This window comes from Idiotropiscis lumnitzeri, chromosome 5 (assembly GCF_059441095.1).
Source record: "Idiotropiscis lumnitzeri isolate Australia: NSW breed Sydney's pygmy pipehorse chromosome 5, RoL_Ilum_1.0, whole genome shotgun sequence".
NCBI classification, from domain to species: domain Eukaryota; kingdom Metazoa; phylum Chordata; class Actinopteri; order Syngnathiformes; family Syngnathidae; genus Idiotropiscis; species Idiotropiscis lumnitzeri.
In genome coordinates, this window is record NC_142395.1 from 20,665,671 (window position 1) to 20,683,882 (window position 18,212).

The 18,212-nt window shown below is 39.4% G+C and overlaps 5 protein-coding genes and 1 pseudogene across 8 annotated transcripts in view; all 6 read left to right on the top strand.

The window, feature by feature from the left end:
• The first annotated feature begins 49 nt into the window (after positions 1–49).
• On the top strand, positions 50–3,101 carry LOC148337212 (uncharacterized). The gene is made up of 2 exons (XM_088295494.1): positions 50–556; positions 1,262–3,101. Exons 1-2 carry the CDS (start codon positions 364–366, stop codon positions 2,290–2,292), a joined length of 1,224 nt encoding a protein of 407 aa, XP_088151620.1. The 5' UTR covers positions 50–363; the 3' UTR covers positions 2,293–3,101.
• A 681-nt stretch (positions 3,102–3,782) lies between these two features.
• On the top strand, positions 3,783–6,420 carry LOC148337213 (uncharacterized). 2 transcript variants are annotated; one of them, XM_088295501.1, is made up of 2 exons: positions 3,783–4,218; positions 4,784–6,420. In XM_088295501.1, the coding sequence occupies exons 1-2, from the start codon at positions 4,047–4,049 to the stop codon at positions 5,746–5,748; spliced, it is 1,137 nt and encodes a 378-aa protein (XP_088151627.1). In that variant the 5' UTR covers positions 3,783–4,046; the 3' UTR covers positions 5,749–6,420. The 2 variants fall into 2 exon arrangements, with proteins under 2 accessions (XP_088151627.1, XP_088151629.1); XM_088295503.1 differs by having other exon boundaries at positions 4,787–6,415.
• Positions 6,421–6,557: 137 nt separating this feature from the next.
• LOC148337214 (uncharacterized) lies at positions 6,558–8,770 on the top strand. Its single transcript, XM_088295511.1, has 2 exons — positions 6,558–6,928; positions 7,534–8,770. The coding sequence occupies exon 2, from the start codon at positions 7,555–7,557 to the stop codon at positions 8,578–8,580; it is 1,026 nt and encodes a 341-aa protein (XP_088151637.1). The 5' UTR covers positions 6,558–6,928; positions 7,534–7,554; the 3' UTR covers positions 8,581–8,770.
• A 1,437-nt stretch (positions 8,771–10,207) lies between these two features.
• On the top strand, positions 10,208–12,176 carry LOC148337215 (uncharacterized; annotated as a pseudogene). Its single transcript, XR_015843129.1, has 2 exons — positions 10,208–10,737; positions 11,245–12,176. The product of XR_015843129.1 is annotated as an uncharacterized LOC148337215 (transcript).
• A 1,728-nt stretch (positions 12,177–13,904) lies between these two features.
• Positions 13,905–15,647, top strand: LOC148337216 (uncharacterized). The gene is made up of 2 exons (XM_088295499.1): positions 13,905–14,293; positions 14,528–15,647. The coding sequence occupies exons 1-2, from the start codon at positions 14,170–14,172 to the stop codon at positions 15,544–15,546; spliced, it is 1,143 nt and encodes a 380-aa protein (XP_088151625.1). The 5' UTR covers positions 13,905–14,169; the 3' UTR covers positions 15,547–15,647.
• A 687-nt stretch (positions 15,648–16,334) lies between these two features.
• LOC148337217 (uncharacterized) overlaps positions 16,335–18,212 on the top strand; it is a 2,296-nt gene continuing 418 nt past the window's right edge. The window contains exons 1-2 of one of the 2 annotated variants that reach the window (XM_088295491.1): positions 16,335–16,745; positions 17,346–18,212. The exon at positions 17,346–18,212 is cut by the window's right edge and continues 418 nt beyond it. In XM_088295491.1, the coding sequence (XP_088151617.1) occupies positions 16,619–16,745; positions 17,346–18,212 (994 nt within the window). In that variant the 5' untranslated portion in view covers positions 16,335–16,618. The remainder of the gene's footprint in view (positions 16,746–17,345) is intronic. The other variant, XM_088295492.1, reaches the window with a different exon arrangement.

Sequence of the window (18,212 nt, forward strand, 5' to 3'; positions counted from 1 at the left end):
AAGGAAAAGCAGTAATCGTTGCAAATCATTGGGTGGCGGTAACGCGCTAATCCAAACTTGTAAACCACCAATTGATGCCAGAAGAAGACATGACACCATGAGACAAAAGAATCAAGGAACATGAACGTTAGCATTACCAAATCCTAGCGAGACGACGTGGTTGTTGTCCCCGTTAATGTATTGATTGTAGCGTCCTTTCTTTTGGATTCCGAATATATTTATTTCCGTTCAACTTTGTGAAACGCCGTTTTACTGCCTGGATAAACTCACCCAAGGGCCCCTCAAGTTATTTTAGCTTGCTAGGTGCGAACAAAGACGTCGCCCAAGCAAAGCTCGAGTTTGAGTGTCGATTGTCGAGTGAAGATGTGCAAAGTGCAAATGCTTAGAGCGTTGCTGAATCAGCGACTCAGTGCGGCTGTTGACGAAGTATTTGTGGTGTTCCAAAGAACGATTGTCGAGTACGAAGAGGAACTTTGTCGTGCAAAAGCAGAGAACGAGCGACAACGTCAAATATTGGACGCTGTTTTGAATCCTCAGTTTGCCTCAATCACAACAGGTTTGATAACTTCTTTCTCTTAATTGTTCTGTAGCTTTCGAAATGTCTTAAATTGAAGATGGTGTTTTTAGACAATTCAACACCACAAATAAGTAAACTGACGTATCAATGTTCAGTGATTAATTTTCATCTTAAATGCACTCTGGCTTGCGCCACTTGAAATCGACCATATGTGTGAATGTGAATATGAATTCTTGTTTGTCAATATATGCTCTGCGATTGGCTGGCGATCAGTTCAGGGTGTAAATAAACAGATTGGATACGCTCCATTTAATTTTATCCAATCCTATTGAAGATAAGAAGTTGAAAAATGGATCATTGTCATATTTAATCCCACCGATATGTGAAAGCGAGCCACCCAAAAGGATGAGGGTCTGTTCCAGTCTCAGCTATTACACCTGTCTTTAGCAGGGATCATTTGTCTATGATGGGTTCTTTGACCTTTGCTGCTGAAACAAGACCTGGCCATGTTTTTCTTTCTCAGCAGTCAATAATCTGCCGTGACCCATAAATAGGACGTGTGTGTGTGTGTGTCTATGCATGTTATTTATGTTGTTTGTGTGTGTGTGTTTTTCTGCGTATATATGTTTGTCTGCTTCGACATCAAGTCTGTCAATAATGCAGATTGATTACTGCAATGGTTAAATGTATATTTAATCCACAATAATACTATTTAAAAAATGAGCTTTGACATTTTTTTTACAGACGAACAAACAATGGAGGATGTCGGTGGAGGGAGACCTGCAAAAGGTTCCAGTGAAGATCTTCCAGAACAGAAGTGGAGTCTTGGGAATAAGCAGGAGGTCACAGAGACCACCTGCATTAAAGAGGAAGAGGAGGAGGCTGACATCGGCAAGTTCCCGTTGACTGTCGTTCACGTGAAGAGTGAAGCTGAAGACGAGCCTCACTCCTCAAAGCGTGAACACATTGGAAGCGAAAAGAGACAATGCCGAGCAGACAGTATCTTAGCTCCACGATCAGACAACGATAATGTGTTGTCGCACTGTCCTGATGCTGATCTGAAAGGTGATGTGAGGTGTCAGACCAACAGTGGACAACTTAAATGCACTGACTGTGACAAAACCTTTAGCGACAACTCAACATTGAAAAGACACAGGAGATGTCACACAGGAGAAAAACCTTTTGCCTGCTCACTTTGTGATAAAAAGTTTTCTCAGAAGGCAAGTTTAGTGGCACACATGAGAACGCACACGGGTGAAAGACCATATACATGCTCACTCTGCACCAAAAGTTTCCGCGATAATTCTGCACTAGCTACGCACATGAGGACTCACACTGGGGAGAAACCTTTTACCTGCCCGTTTTGTGACAAAAGATTTGCTCACAAAGGCCATTTAATATCTCACACGAGAACACACACCGGGGAAAAGCCTTTCACCTGCTCGGTTTGCAATACGAGTTTTAGGGTGCACTCAGTCATGATGATACACATGCGAACGCACACAGGGGAAAAACCATTCGCCTGCTCGGTTTGTGGAAAAAGATTCACTCAAAAAGGAAGCTTGATCATTCACACAAGAACGCACACTGGCGAGAGACCGTACACCTGCTCAGTCTGCAACAAGAAATTTAGGGTTCGTTCAGCGTTGGTAACACACATGAAGACACACACAGGGGAGAAAGTCTTTGGCTGCAGTGTGTGCGATAAAAGATTTACACACAAGTTTCAGTTTGACAGACACAAGTGTGCTGGTGAGAACACCAGCGGTCATTGAAAGACTCTAAATAAACAGAAGGCTTGTAGGCTCTTGCAGAAGACGAGCCCTCAACTTGTGGACCCCTTAATGCAAAGAATAGGTGAAAAATAATGAAGAATTTATGGACTCCTCAAAAATGTTGTTAATGGCCATTACTAATAATTTGAACTGTCAAATCACAAACTGTGGTCCCCTAAACTCGAATATAATTTAAAATTGATCGTACAACAACTACCCTTAAAATTAAACTGAACATGGCTTCTCCTCGACAAGTTTGTCACCCAGCCCAAATATATTACTTAATCTAACTTTCATGACACAAATGTACTACTTTCCTATTATACATGGCTTTGGTGCCATCTTGTGGCATGTTATGGCATTTCAAGAATAATAATTAGTCTTTCCATAAAAAAAGATGGGGATCGGTTCAACAGAGAACACACATTTGAATTTGTGAATAGTTAATCGTGAATATGCAGAGATGACATTATTGCCGATAATTACATTTGTCATAGTGTCTCCAAACATAATGTGTAATGTGGCTGCTGAGTACTTTTTTACTTTTTTTTTTTTCTGTCGACACTGCTGTATGGAGCCAATGTTACAGTGGGTTTTACCGGTTGTGCGAAATGCAGAGTTTGGAGTCGGTCACATACACTACACTCAAAATATTTCAAGTATTGTTTGGAATTTCAGGAGGAACCTAAATTACAGTTGCACGAAATTTGAGCTTTTTTGACCACACACATATCTCTGTATGTAAAGCATCATAATACAACTGGAGAATCAACATTAAAACAATCAAATAAATGCAGATTGGTCTTCGAGCTGATGTCTTGTTTGTGCTTGATATGACACCATTGTGGTAGACTAACTTGTGTTATATTGGAGTGTAAAAACAGTTCTTTGCTGTGGGGATGAGATAGTCTTTTTCGTGAACATAAAATTAAATGAGAAACATTTTTTAAAAAATCTCTTCTATTAAGATACATACTAATGCTCAGTGCTACTTATCTAATAAAAACTGAATTTGGCTTCACGTTTGATATTTCGAAGTAGTGTTTCACGTTAAATTCTCGGCTGGGTTCGGTTTTCAAATAATAATGTTTTTTTTTTTAGATGAGTTAAGGTTTCAAATTAGTGTTCTATGGCCAGTGTTTGGGTTTCAAATCAGGGTGTGGGTTTGTTTGTGTGTTGACCCAGTGAATACCTAAAAAGTGGCAGTGACCCATTCCCTTCTTCCTTCCTCTTTTCCTACCTTTCCTTTCATTTTTCATCTTCATTTCCTCCCTTTCATTCTTTTTCACTTCACAGCGTCCTTCCTAGTCGTTCATCCCATCCCTGTTCCTTCGCTCTTTCTCTCCTTCCACTCTCCTTTCTCACTTTCTTACACTCAAGTTAATATATAAAGTGTACCTGTAGTACGTTACCACCTCGTGGTCCACTCTGTACTTTATAAAACATTTTGGTGACGTATTGAACGTGCGCTCGATTACGTACGTTTATTTTGTCCTAGTGGAGTTTCCGTAATTCTTAGGCTTGCGTTTGTCACGAACAAAATGGCGTAACCGTAAAATGTGATCCTCTACTTGCTTGTGACATTAATTCAGTTCATTTATTTCCAACAACTTCGATGTTATCCATTATTCGTGTAGCGGTGCACTCGTGTTGATATACGTTGAACCTTCTCAAATTTCTAACCGTGCTCGCTGCGAACAAAGAGACGCACAATTTAGTAAGCCGTCGCCAAAGCTCAGTTCGATCTCGTGACAATGTGTAAAGTGCGAATGTTGCGAGCGTTGCTGAATCAGCGACTAAGTGCGGCCGTGGAAGAACTATTTGTAGTGTTTGAAAGAACGATCGCTGAGTACGAGGAGGAACTTTGTCGAACAAAAGAGGAGAACCAGCGACAACGTCAACTGCTGGAGGCTTTCAACAGAGCAGGTTTGTTTACTTCTTCCGTTCACGTTTAGTTATTTTTTTTATTCCATTAATCATATTGTGTGAACTTTAACGTTGTTAATTCACTAGGTTCGAACCTTATAACCTTTGTATATTAGACGTGTATCGACACTTCGAGCATGAATGTTGAGACATGAAACATAAATACCATACGAGGTCCAGCAAACATTCGAAGGCTGATTTCACAACAGATGTGTCAAACCCAATTTATGGGTTTTTTGGGGCAGATGACCAATCAGCGTTGTTACTCATTTTCTCTGTCATATTCAAGTCAGTCGAGTCAAGCCAGGATGGCCGAGTGGTCTAAGGCGCCGCGTTCAGGACCCAGTCTCCCCAGGAGGCCTGGGTTCGAATCTCGAATTTCCCCATTGTGGGACTAATAAAGGCAATATTATTATTACACTTGACTTGTATTGTATTGTGTTTCTGTTATGTATTTCATACACTTCAACGAGGTTATTCGCAGTTTTGAAGGTTACTTAACAATGTGTGACTTGACTGAGCAAGGCATAACTTTTTTAAACCACGCTTATCAATTTATGTCCAGCAGACGTCAGTGATGAAGAGCTCTCTGCTGAGCATCAGGGGTTGAGCTCGCCAGTGGAGCAGCAAGAACCAGAGTTTCTCTATGTTAAAGAGGAACAGAAAGAACACTCCATCGGCCAGGGGGCCGATTCGTTTCAAGAGCTTCGGGAGGATGAAATGCTTTTGAATCGTGTCATTGTAAAGCGTGAAGATGATGATGATGATGATGTAGGAGATGGGAACGATTGCAGAGCATCCAAAGCAGACAGCCTCTTAGCTCCATTATCCGATAGCGACGACACAACACCACACTCTCCTGACACCGATGAGGAGCACTCTAAAGGTGATACCACATTTCACACGGATATGAAACACCTTAAATGTTCTCAGTGTGACAAAACCTTTGGACACAAGAGGAATCTGAAAAGGCACATGAGATGTCACACAAGTGACAAACCATTCATGTGTGCGGATTGTGGCAAAACATTCTCTATAAAGGGACACTTGATTAGACACACAAGAACACACACTGGAGAAAAACCTTTTTCCTGTTCAGTTTGTTGTCAAACGTTCTCCCGAAAGGCTTCTTTGATGATACACACAAGGACACACACTGGCGAGAAACCTTTTTCCTGTTCGGTGTGTGGCAAAAGATTCCCTCACAGGTCGACTTGGATGAGACACACAAGAACACACAGCGGAGAAAAACCGTACGCCTGCTCATTCTGCAACAAAAGATTCTCCCAAAATGAGTATTTGATAGCACACACCCGAACCCACACCGGAGAGAAACCATTTCCCTGCACAATCTGCCACACAAGTTTTCGCGATCGTTCAGCGCTGAGTAATCATATCAGAAGGCACACGGATGAGAAGCCATTCTCCTGCACGATGTGTGACACCAGCTTCCGTGATCGCTCGGCATTGAGGAAACACACGAGAACACACACTGGCGACAGCGCTGCTGCTCAAGCTTGTGTGATTTAAGAAGTCAATGGCTGTGTTTGGAAACACTCACCCATTCCCTAATGACTACATAGTATGGTGATTTTTTTTATTCTGTATAAAGTAGTGCACTATGTAGTTCACTTACCAAATGAAAAAGAGTTTGTGAAGACTACTCAGGGTGATGTTGAGTCATTACAGTTGCACAACTACAACGTTCCGGATCAACATGAGCTGATGAACATAATAAATATCGAACAAATAAAAAATATAATGCTGTAACATTGTTTTTAAAGAGTGTATTTCACAAAATCATTACTTGCAAAACACTTTCTATACATTTGTACAATAGCTCCATCTGTTCCCCTCAATCATTTCAGTCTTCCTTTTTTTCCTTTTACAGCTACAAGATGTCATGGGATGTATATTTTTTTTTACTAGCCATTAGTTGTTTAATTCTCTTCAAGATAAATTGTAGGTTAATGACGGCACTCAATTGGTGATAAAATGCACTACAAAATGGCAAACACAGGAGTGATTCCAAACGTAGCAGTTATTAATTTGCCACATCAAAGTAGTGACATTGCATTAGTATAAAAATGAAAGACCATGAGCCCATCAGTTGGCCGCCTTTTAAAATAGTTTTGCATGGGGTGTATTTTGTCCAGGTAGCGTGGCTGTATTAAAAAATATATATACACCCCTGTTATTTGAATTTTATAATAAATACATCTATTTTATGATTGTTTATATTTTGTGTTGATTATTAAAAATCTATCATCTCTTCAAAATTGTGTGCCTCATTACACCACTCGCTGATTGACTTTCTGGTCGTAGGACAATATCTTTTGTCCAAGTGCGCTTGCCGTAGTAAGTTGAGACTTGGCTACTCGTCTGCTTAAAACACGGAAGACGACGCGCTCTTGTAGTCAAATCGCCTCGTTGCGTACATTGCGACGCTACCCCGGTCTATTCCAAACATGTGTGAATTTTGTGTTTAAACGTCATTAATTGTACTCGTTTTAGATTAACTCGCCTCAGTGCGGTCTGAAGTTCTTCAAGCTAGTTTAGCTTGCTAGCTGTCTGTGAACAAAGAGACGCGGAAGTTAGCGAAACACATCGCGAGTCCGACGTCGAACTTTTTGGAACAAAAAGAACAACTGAAAACGTCAACCCCTAGACGCTGGTTTCCAGAAGCCTCAAATTGTACTGCAGCGACCAGGTTTGTCCACTTCTCTAATTTAAATGTGTATATGTTTATTCTTTATCATTAACACTACAACAGTCTAGGAATGCCCGCATCCGAAAATAATGACTAGAAAGCAGATATGATAAAAAATAAATATAAAATTTAGGAAGTATAATTAAAAGCTGTCTTTAATATAAATGCAGTACACATGTGGTACAGATATCTGAACTCTTTTGAAGTACATTACCAAAGTATGTGTACCGCATTACGTCCCAACATCCCACCAATGTTAGTTGAAGAAGTAGTATAAGTGCCATCTTCGGTGAGCGAAGTGCGGGGCTTGGCCCAGCTCAGTAATCCCGAAACCCCCACCCCTCAGAACACACACACAAACACACATCGTTCCTTTTGATTGACTTAAATTCAATTTCAATTTTAAAGTAGCAATTCACAATGGAGGATCTCAAAGTTTTCCCTCCCCTCCAGTTACTGTTTCTGAATGCTTCTTTTACATCATTGTGTATGCCTTTAAAATCTCTTACACTCGTCTTTTGCTTTTGTATTTGCAATTAGTAGTCTTGTTTCAATTTTCCAGTTTGAATCGTCTTGTGGATGATATATTTTTCTGATCATTGCAGTTTACTGTCAAAACACCAACAATGGAAGATATTGGTGGGATCAGATCTGCAAAAAGTTCCAGTGTGAGAGAGCTTCCATCTGAACCCTCCTATATTAAAGAGGAAGATGGTGAACACAGCATTAGTCAGGGTGGAGGGCAGCTTCCAGCAATGGACTTCCCGGTCATTCGTGTCATTGTGAAGAGTGAAGATGATGACCACGAGCCTCACTCCTCAATATTTCAATGTGCCAACATAAAAAGCCAACATGATAAGCGAAGATTCCAAGCAGACAGCCTTGTGGCTCCTCTGTCAGATAATGATGAAACAATGTCACCGTCTCTTGACACTGATGATGAACACCCTCAAGGTGATGCTACATGTCATACTGACAACGCACGCTTGACATGTTCTGAATGTAACAAAACATTTGTAAACAAGAGAAATCTGAAAAGACACATGAGGATTCACACGGGAGAGAAGCCTTTTGTGTGCTCATTTTGCGGTAAAGGGTTATCTGAAATGACAACTTTGATAGCTCACACAAGAACACACACTGGAGAAAAACCCTTTCCCTGCTCAATCTGTAACACAAGTTTTCGAGTGCGTGCATTGTTGGTCAAACACATGAGAACCCACACTGGCGAGAAACCATATTCATGTCCAATATGCAACAGAAGATTTTCTCGAAAGGAATCTATGATAACACACACACAGACACACACAGGTGAGAAACCTTTTGCCTGTTCAGTGTGTGGCCAAAGATTTTCCCGAAAGGGAAATTTGAGAACCCACTCAAGAACACACACCGGAGAGAAGCCATTTTCCTGTGCAGTCTGCAACGCAAATTTCCGAGTTCAGTCCGGATTGGTTCAGCACATGAGAACACACACAGGAGAGAAACCTTTTGCTTGCTCAGAATGCGGCAAAAGATTCGCTCAAAGGACAAATTTGATAACACACTCAAGATCACACACTGGAGAAAAACCTTTTACCTGCTCAATCTGCCATACTAGTTTTAGTTATCATTCTTCATTGAATAATCACATGAGAACGCACAATAAGTAACAATGTCTACATTTTTTAGTGACCATCTGTACATTGTAAGGGTTCACTACTTTGCTTGTTACCAGAGTGACTTAAACATATAGGAGACGGTGTGTATATGTACTGTAATTTAATCATGTAAGAGGATATAAAATGTTTATATATGTTTGTGTTATACATGCGGTCTGCTAAAATAGACTATATGTATTAACCTGTGTTGCATTGTTTTCTTGTCTTTCTACTTGTATATTCTTTATGGAGGAAAACTCATTTACTCTGCCTCATTTTTCATTTGTCTTTTTGTTTAAATGAAAAAGTTTGTGTGAAGACAATCGGTCACACAATTTCAAACAAGTGTAACCATTGTTGCATTTAAAAATGTAAATGGATCATTAATCAATGAAGTCTAAATGATGTTTTTCCTTGTATCGTATCTCAAGGATATGTCAAAAGAAATCTGACTTATTATTATTTATTGAGACGAGGTGCATATTTGGGCACACCACTAAATCTGTCACCAAAGTTTTAGTATAGAGTGCTGGGAAAAAGCATTTGCACTCTTCTCAAATTCTTGCTTTTTTGCAGTTTTCCCACTTCAATCTTTAAGATCATCAAACAAATGTTATCAAACAAAGATAAAAGGAAACAAAAGGCAGTTTGTAAATAGTATTTTTTTTTTGCACAGTGGTTTGGTATCAGTGCTTCAAGCCATAGACCCAGCCGAACCCGAGAGTGGAGTTCGCCCACAAGATTTTACGAGTGATCACTGTGATCTTTTGTGATTTTATTTTCTCTAAGGTGACCTTGGCAGACTTGAAAGGTGCTTCCATATAAGATTTGTTATTTTTTTAATGATTGGAAAATGGTTTCATCAGGAAACATGCTCGACCCGCTGTTTTTTAGTCCAAGTGGCTTTATCATCGAACTACTAAAGACCCAACACACATATAGTAAATATGCCTGAATAGTTGTCCAACACATCCACATCCTCTTGTAATTCATTTTCATATCCGGTTAAACTGGTATCAGTTCACTTTAGAGCTTCTCAATGTAGCTTGGCTTGCAAGCTGAGAACAAAGTATTGCCTTTGATATTTTAAAAAAATATATAAAGTGGTATTTCAAGATTTTATTTGTTATTGTTTTTATTAAGTGATATTGTTCTGCTGCTACTTTTTACTTTTATTTATTGGATTATAATAAAGTGACAATAATTTTAGTTGAGGATAATTTGTGACTACACAGCCCACCTCTGTTTAAAGGAACAAATGGAGACGGCTCATACAAAATAGAAACTTGTGATGCCAAAGAAAAGTAAAAGCAGAGGGTGAGTCACAATTGAACAAAAAGCAAAATGAAATTTCAGCATACAAAACTACAACGAAACTATGTTCATGGAATTATGTCAAAAAGCAACACAACCTCGGCTAACAAACGATAAGAATAACACAATTTCATATTATCATTTGGATGTATATTTCCATGTTACCTCATTAATCCTTTTATTCTTTTACATCGATTGAAACTCCTCAAAATTTTGTTATCGATTCTTATCGGTTCAGACGACAGTTCCTAATCTCGTCGGTTAGATGCCAGCAACCTCTGGGCAGGGGGGAAGTGATTGTTTCGCGCTGACCTGAGCCGTAATTGTGTCAAAAACGGAACACGTTATGGATGTTTAACAAGAATTAGATCACCGTTCCAAGTTTGTCCAAGTGCAGTTGCCATAGCCAATGCACAGCACGTTCAACTGCCATCAAATATAAGACGATGGGTTATCGAAAAGTTGCTGCGGTCAGGATAGAGTTTATTCTCATTTCAGAATTTAATTCTGTCGTATAACAGGGTAAACGGACCCCATGAATTGTTGGAGGTCATTTAAATTGGTATTGGCTGACTTTGGATCTTCTCCAGTTTAGCTAGCTTGCTAGCCGCTAACAAAGCAACGCAGAAGTTAGCAACACATCGCTAATCGGAGTTCAGGTGTGCGTGTAAAGTAATGTGATTGGATGAAACGACGATAGCAGATGTTAAAATGCGTGAAGTACACATTCTGAGAGCCTAACCGCGGCTTTTGGTGATACCGAGTACGAGGCTGAGCTTTCTCAAATAAACGAGCCCCAGCATCAACTCGCGAGCGGACGCTGTTTTCTCGAAGCATCAAGAAGCTTTGCTGCAGGTTTGTTCTCTGTTTTTATCTTTACTTGTTTGCTAAATTTCAATTTGATAATTAATGATTTTTCTTATCGTCACTTATGTTGTCGTTTTTCACTCGCCTAGCTTCCAAGGTCCCGGTCTCTCAACTTGAATATTTTTTATGCATTTTTGTGCATTGCTGTCAAGCATATGTTTAAGGCATTCATTCATACGATGTGATGGATATGTGCAACATTATGATTTGGAGAACTAAACATGTTCAGCGAAACACACATAGCTCATGTGACCATTAACTTGGTCAAACTTGGACAAACCACTGCACAAAAAAATCACTAGTGTGAAACCCTAAGTGGTGAATGAAGTTAATTTTGGTATAATTATTTACTGTCAAAGGCATCACAATGGTAAAGTGATTACATCACCTGCTCCGTAGGATGATACATTGCTTTGTTTCCATTTTGGTATGTTTCATCCATATTACCAAAAGATAAACTGCACTTTAAATATTGAAATTTGCCATCATTTACAGACACTCAGAAAATGGATGATGGTGGCAGCATCAGGATCTCCTTCACAGAGCCCCCCTGCGTTAAAGAGGAAGAGGAGCAGCACTGCATCAGTCAGGAGGCAGAGCAGCTTCAAGGGCTGGACTTCCCGGTGATTCGTGTCATCGTGAAGAGTGAAGAAGATGAAGACAAAAGTCAGAATGAGCACAAGAGAGGGACAGAGCCTCAGAGGAGCAGCTTGAATCAAAACATGACAGCAGAAGGTGATGGAGAGCACTGCAAAGGATCCACAGCAGACAGCCTCCTAACTCCACTATTGGATAGCGACGACACAACGTCACACTATCCTGACACTGATGATGAACAATCTAAAGGTGATGTGAACAAACCGTTGAAATGTTCCCAGTGTGACAAGACTTTTGGCCACAAAAAGAATCTGAAAAGACACATGAGATATCACACCGGGGAAAAACCATTCGTCTGCTCATTCTGTGGTCAAGCATTCTTCGAGAAGGCTCATTTGACAACACACACAAGAACACACACTGGCGAAAAGCCATTTTCCTGCTCAATCTGCGACAAAATATTTTGTGATCGCTCAGCATGGGTTGTTCACCAGAGAACACACACTGGCGAGAAACCTTTTACCTGCTCAATTTGTAGTAAAAGTTTCCCTCGCAGGGAAAATCTAAGAACACACACAAGAACGCACACTGGAGAAAAGCCTTTTACATGCACTGTCTGCAAAACCAGTTTTACAGTTCGTTCCACATTGGTTCAACACATGAGAACGCACACTGGTGAAAAACCTTTTGCATGCTCAGATTGCGGTACAAGATTCTCTCAAAAGACGCACTTAAAAAATCACATGAGAACACACACTGGGGAAAAACCGTTTACATGCCCGTTTTGTGACAAACGTTTCTCCGTTAAGGGAAGTTTAATAACACACATAAGAACACACACTGGAGGGACGTGACGTGTTGACCCAAAATCTAGAGCATGTTTGGATGACATAATCAGATAATTTCAGTCACCTGACTTCCCATTGGACGCAATACTTATTTTTTTAACATTTATTCTATATATTGTACACTACACTATTGGAATACAGAGAGGAGCATATATATATTCTTGTTTTTGTTTTTTTTAATGCAGTTATTACTTCTGCCCTGATGTCAAAAAGCAATCAATAACATTAACAGACGGAGACTCACTAGTCTATCACCTATCAATTATCGGCACAATGGCACAATATGTTAAATAAACTAACCACTCTCCCTCTTTTTAAGCAAATATGCTTTTGAATTGTTCCAGAGTTGTTATCTTAACACTCTTGCACACTTTGTCATGTAAATGAATACATTCAGAGTTATCACATGTGTACAACACTGTCTCTGAATTAGACAATTGTGTACTCCCATCTAAAATGAAGTTAAATTATGTATCATTGTTCAGGATAATGGGACATTCACTTTAGAAGCTGATCTCTTGTAATGTATAAAGAAGATTTGTGTATTCAAATGGATTGAACTGCAATAAAACCAAATTGATTTCTGCTACTTACTCTTTTCATACATGCAAAAACAGTGCGTCCAATGTTTTGACTTGTACATTATGGAATAACAGTGGTCCTCGACCCTGGGCTGTGAGCCAGTACTGAATTGTCAATCATTTGGTAACTGACTCCACATAAAGAATTTAAAATTTTCAAAATTATTTTGCCCAACAATTCTACTCTTGTTTTTTTCCCACCTGTCACAAGACTGCAAATATTAGTTATTTACAAAGCCTTAAATTTGCTCAGTCTGTAGTAAAACCTTCACTCACAAGGGAAATTTAATTAGACACACATGAACACACACTCTGGAAAAAAACATTTTCATGCTCAGTCTGCAACAAATGTTTTGGCGATAATTCAAGATTGCTTATTCACAGGAGAAAAACCTTTACCTGTTCTCTTAAGGCCCCAATGAAGATCATAACAGCAGTTCGTCTAACCGCAGAGCTACACCCTTTTACATACCAAAATACGGTTAGCATGGAATTTAAATTTCATCACTACATTTATATGTCAGTCTTCAGCGAGAACTGCACGCACAACCCTGGTTTATTTGACCAGTGCTCTAACTAGTGAGCTATGAGGCTTTGCATGTATCTGTTGTGTTAACATTTTTGTCAACAAGCCCAGAAGTTTAGAGCAATTTTTTTCATTGCTTGACTTGCAGCAGAAAAAACACACCTGCTGATCTTGTACGCATTCAGAAGATGATCCTGATGACCACAAAGCCTTGCTTGATACCAAGTCTTTAACTTACTAGCAGGGCCCAGTGACAATTAAACTCTTATGCACTTGTCAGTCATCGAATCTGACAAGGATATGTTTTTTTTAAACATTTGTTCTGTAAATACTTTAGCCAAATTTTCAAATTAGTAAATCATGATTTACTTATTGGGTAAATTGGTCTTTTCCCCTTTTTTAATTTTACTTTTTTATCTTATGTATCACATCCTGGATAGAATGGTTATTTTCCCCTTTTTATTGTTATGTTTTTATCTTGTGAATCACATCGTGGTTTTTCCCCTGATTTGACAATCTTATTGGCATGTGCTATTTTTGGGGTTTGTCCGAGTGAAGTTGCCGTACTACTGCCGATGCAAATCTACTTCCGTGTTTCGTTTACGCAAGCACACTTCGTAAATCATCTCGAATCAGTACCGATTTAACGTACTGAAACTTTCATACAGTATGTCCATCACAACTTAATATGATTAAAATGTCGTTAACCAAATCTTGATGTTCGCCTAAACTCGATTCAGCGCACACTGTAGCTCTCCGAGCTCGCTTAGCTTGCTAGCTGCTAACAAAGAAACGACGGCTTTGTCCGCAACAAGTCGCTCAACAGAGATAAAGTGTGAGTTTAAAGTGTTATTACTATCGTGTGAAAATGTGCACAATAACAACATTTGATGATGTGGTGGAGCTCCGGATAACTAAAGAGGAGAACGAGAGACAACGTCAACAACTGGATGATGTTTTCAAGGAGCCTCGAGTTGTGTTACACAAAACAGGTTTGGAAACTTCTTCATCGCAATTGTCTGGTAACGAGTTTCATTGCGATACATTACTGTTGCATTTGAATGTACCACTTTATCTATATTTAGTATAACATCGTTAACATCTGAACGTCATGATTATACATAGTTGTGAACAGCCATCGATAATAATACACAACAGCAAAGCCACAACATGAGACTCGACTCACCAAACAAAATCATGCTTTTTTATTTTCTTGTGTCATGCAGATGTTCGTGAAGAACATTTTCATCCTAATCAGCAGGAGCCAGAGTCATCTCATATTAAAAAGGAGCAGGAGGAGGAAGATCCCCTCTACATCAAAGAGGAAGTAGAACCAGAGCCTCTGAACTATAAACTGGAACAGGTGGAGCCCACCCAAATTAAAGATGAAGAGGAGGAGGCTGACATCACCATGTCGCCATCCCCTTGTGTCATTGTGAAGATTGAAGGTGATGAAGAAGAGAGTGATCACTGTGCAGGATCACAAGCAGACAACCTCTTAGCTCCCCTTTCAGATAGTGACAACACAATGTCACACGCCTCTGACACTGAATATGATGGTGAACACTCTAAAGCTGATATGACATGTTCCACTGACAAAAAACACCTGACATGTCCTCAGTGTGACAAGACGTTTGGTACCAAGTACACTTTGAGAGTTCACATTATGACGCACACTGGAGAGAGACCTTTTGCCTGTTCTGTTTGTGGCAAGAGATTCTCTGTAAAGGGAGTCTTAAAAAGACACACAAGAACACACACCGGAGAGAAACCTTTTTCCTGCGCGACTTGTGATAAAAGATTCTCGACAAAGGGACATTTAAATAGACACTCAAGAACACACAGCGGTGAGAAAACCTTTGCCTGCCCAGTTTGTGGTCAAAGATTCTCTGAAAACGAAAACTTAAAACGGCACACAAGAACGCACACGGGGGAGAAACCCTTTTCCTGCTTAGTGTGTGGTCTCAAATTAACGCAAAAGTCAAATTTGACAAGTCATATGAAAACGCATACTGGAGAAAAACCTTTTGTCTGCTCAGTGTGTGATAAAAGCTTTTCTTTAAAGACAAGTTTAATAAGCCACACAAGAACACACACTGGGGAGAAACCTTTTGCCTGCTCAGTTTGTGGTAAAAGATTTGCTCGTAAGACATACTTAAACACACACATACAAGACCACACAGTGGAGAGAAACAATTTACCTGCTCACTTTGCAGTAAAAGATTCACTCAGAAGGCACAATTAATCATAGATGCAAAAGCACACACTGGAAAGGAAACTCTTACCTGCTCAGTGTGCTGTGCACCTACATTTCGAGCGTTCTTTCATAATTTATTAAACCCAACAAGACGGAAATGAGGGAGTTTATAGTTGCAGTGTGTAATAAAATATTCCTTCATAAGTGTCAGCTTAACATATATGCATGTGTAGGTGAAACAGTGATAGTGTTCTGTATTACTCTACATCATGGTTTTGCAATCTTGTGTATATGAATATTATTTTGTGAATACTATTAATGAAATATTTTTATATTTGGCAATAAATATGACTCACTGACTGCTTGAATCAATGATCTTTATTTTTCAAACGCTATCCACAGCTTGTTGTGACAGTAATTGTGGCTCTTTTAGTTCAGCTCTTTTTGTACACCACGTCTGCTGTTTAGTAGGCTGGTTGAGATTTACCTTGGAGAATCACCCAATTTGAATAAAAAACAGGGAAAACTGAAACATTTTCCTAACCTAAAAGACTGATACATCAGTGGATATTGTTATTTAATTTACAGAGATAAATCATCAGAGGCAGTTTGCTGAGAGGACTAAAGGTCCTTCAACAGAATTATTATTATCGATTTAATGTAGATCATCAGATTACATTAATGTTATTATCAGTTCTACATGCGTCGACAAAATACCTCACATCAGTCAACCAATGAGTGCTTCCCATCGAAGAGCTTCATCCAATGGTGAGCAGCGGGCTTCATTCGTTCGTCATGTGTGACGTCACGAAGCCCAAAAGTGCACTAGTCTCATCCACGGCTGTACGGAATAATTCTTCCTGAATTAATACTGAACATACTCAAGCCTCGTCGCCGTACGTCATTACTTTACTGGACTTAAACGTCACTCATGGCTTCGTTTCCGGATAAAGTCGTGTGGGTGCACTTTGAGACTTCTGTCGCTATACATATATATATCTTTACTTAGCCTAGGCTAGCTTAGCTTCCTAGCTGTGAACAAAGAGACGCGTTTGTTAGCAACAACGCTAATAAGCAGAGATCACTCTGAGGTGAAAAGTGTTGTGGTTATTGTTTAAAAATGTGTGCAAGAAGTGTGAAAGAAGAGTACCACGACGAACTTTGCGGCATAAAAGATGAGAACGAGAGACAACGTCAACGATTGGACGCCGTTTTCAAGAAGCCTCAAATTGTATTACACGGGGCAGGTTTGTTGCCTTCTTAATTTCAAATGTCTTAGCAAATCGTTTCGTGTGTTAACGATTTTCTTGAATTTGCATGAATATATTTACTTACATTTAATATATGTCTGTAAGATGTGGCGGGGCTGTGCTACGTTTGAGCCTACATAGAAAGCTCACACAAAACAACCTTTTTAACACCAACCACTTATTATTTTATACCAAGACAAGACCACAACAATATTCAGGCTGTTTTAATATCGCTGTATTGTGACTGAGTGCATGAATAATGTATCCATTGTGAGCGCTATGCGTGTCCGGTTGTCCAGAAAATCGCTGTCTAGATCTGATGTATAATTAGAATTTGAATTATCATTTTTATTTTTCATACTGTGACATCACTATTTCTATTTCTTGTTTGTACAGTTTATCATTTGCCTTTGTAGAAAAAAAGTTTGTATTTTACTACAAAGTTTTGCAACAAAAACTAGCTAAATTGATCTTTGCAAATAAATGGAAACAATTTCATGGAACAAAAAGGCAAAAATCATGCATTGATAAAACACACAAGGAAGTTGACTTGGCCAAATTTGACTTGTGAAAGATTTTTTTTCTTGTGTCCTGCAGATGCCAGTGAAGATCTTCAACCTGAGCAGGGGAGCCACCACATCAAAGAAGAAGAGGAGTTTGAGCCCTTGTGCATGAAAGTGGAGGAGGAGGCTGAAGACCCGTTGCCTTTGTCTTGTGTCACTGTGAAGATTGAAGGTGATGAAGAAGAGGATGATGGAGACTGCGGTGGGGAATCACTCGCAGACAGTCTATTAGCTCCACTATCAGACACAACAGATACTCATGATGATGATGATGATGAGGATTATGAGGACCATGATAATGATATTGAAAAACACTGTAAAAGGGATATGGCGTGCCACATAGACAACAAATGCTTGAAGTGCTCTCAATGTGACAAAACGTTGGGTCCTAAGAATGCTTTGAAAGTGCACAAAAGTACACACACTGGAGAGAAACCTTTTTCCTGCTCGTTTTGTGGGAAAACTTTCTCTTATAAAGGAAAGCTATTAACACACACAAAAACACACACAGGAGAGAAGCCCTTTGCCTGCTCAGTTTGTGGTAAACGATTCACTCAGAAGGGATATTTAGGAACACATACGAAAACACACACTGGAGAGAAACCTTTTGCCTGCTCAGTTTGTGGTCTAACACTAACACAAAGGTCTAATTTAATAATTCACATGAGAACGCACACTGGGGAGAAACCTTTTGCTTGCTCAGTTTGTGGTAAAAGTTTCTCAATCAAGAAAAGTTTAGTAAGTCACACTAGAACACACACAGGAGATAAACCTTTTGCCTGCTCAGTTTGTGGTAATAAATTCTCTTCAAAGGGACATTTAAGAAGACACACTAGAACACACACTGGTGAGAAACCTTTTTCCTGCTTAGTGTGTGGTCTTAAATTCACGCAAAAGAATA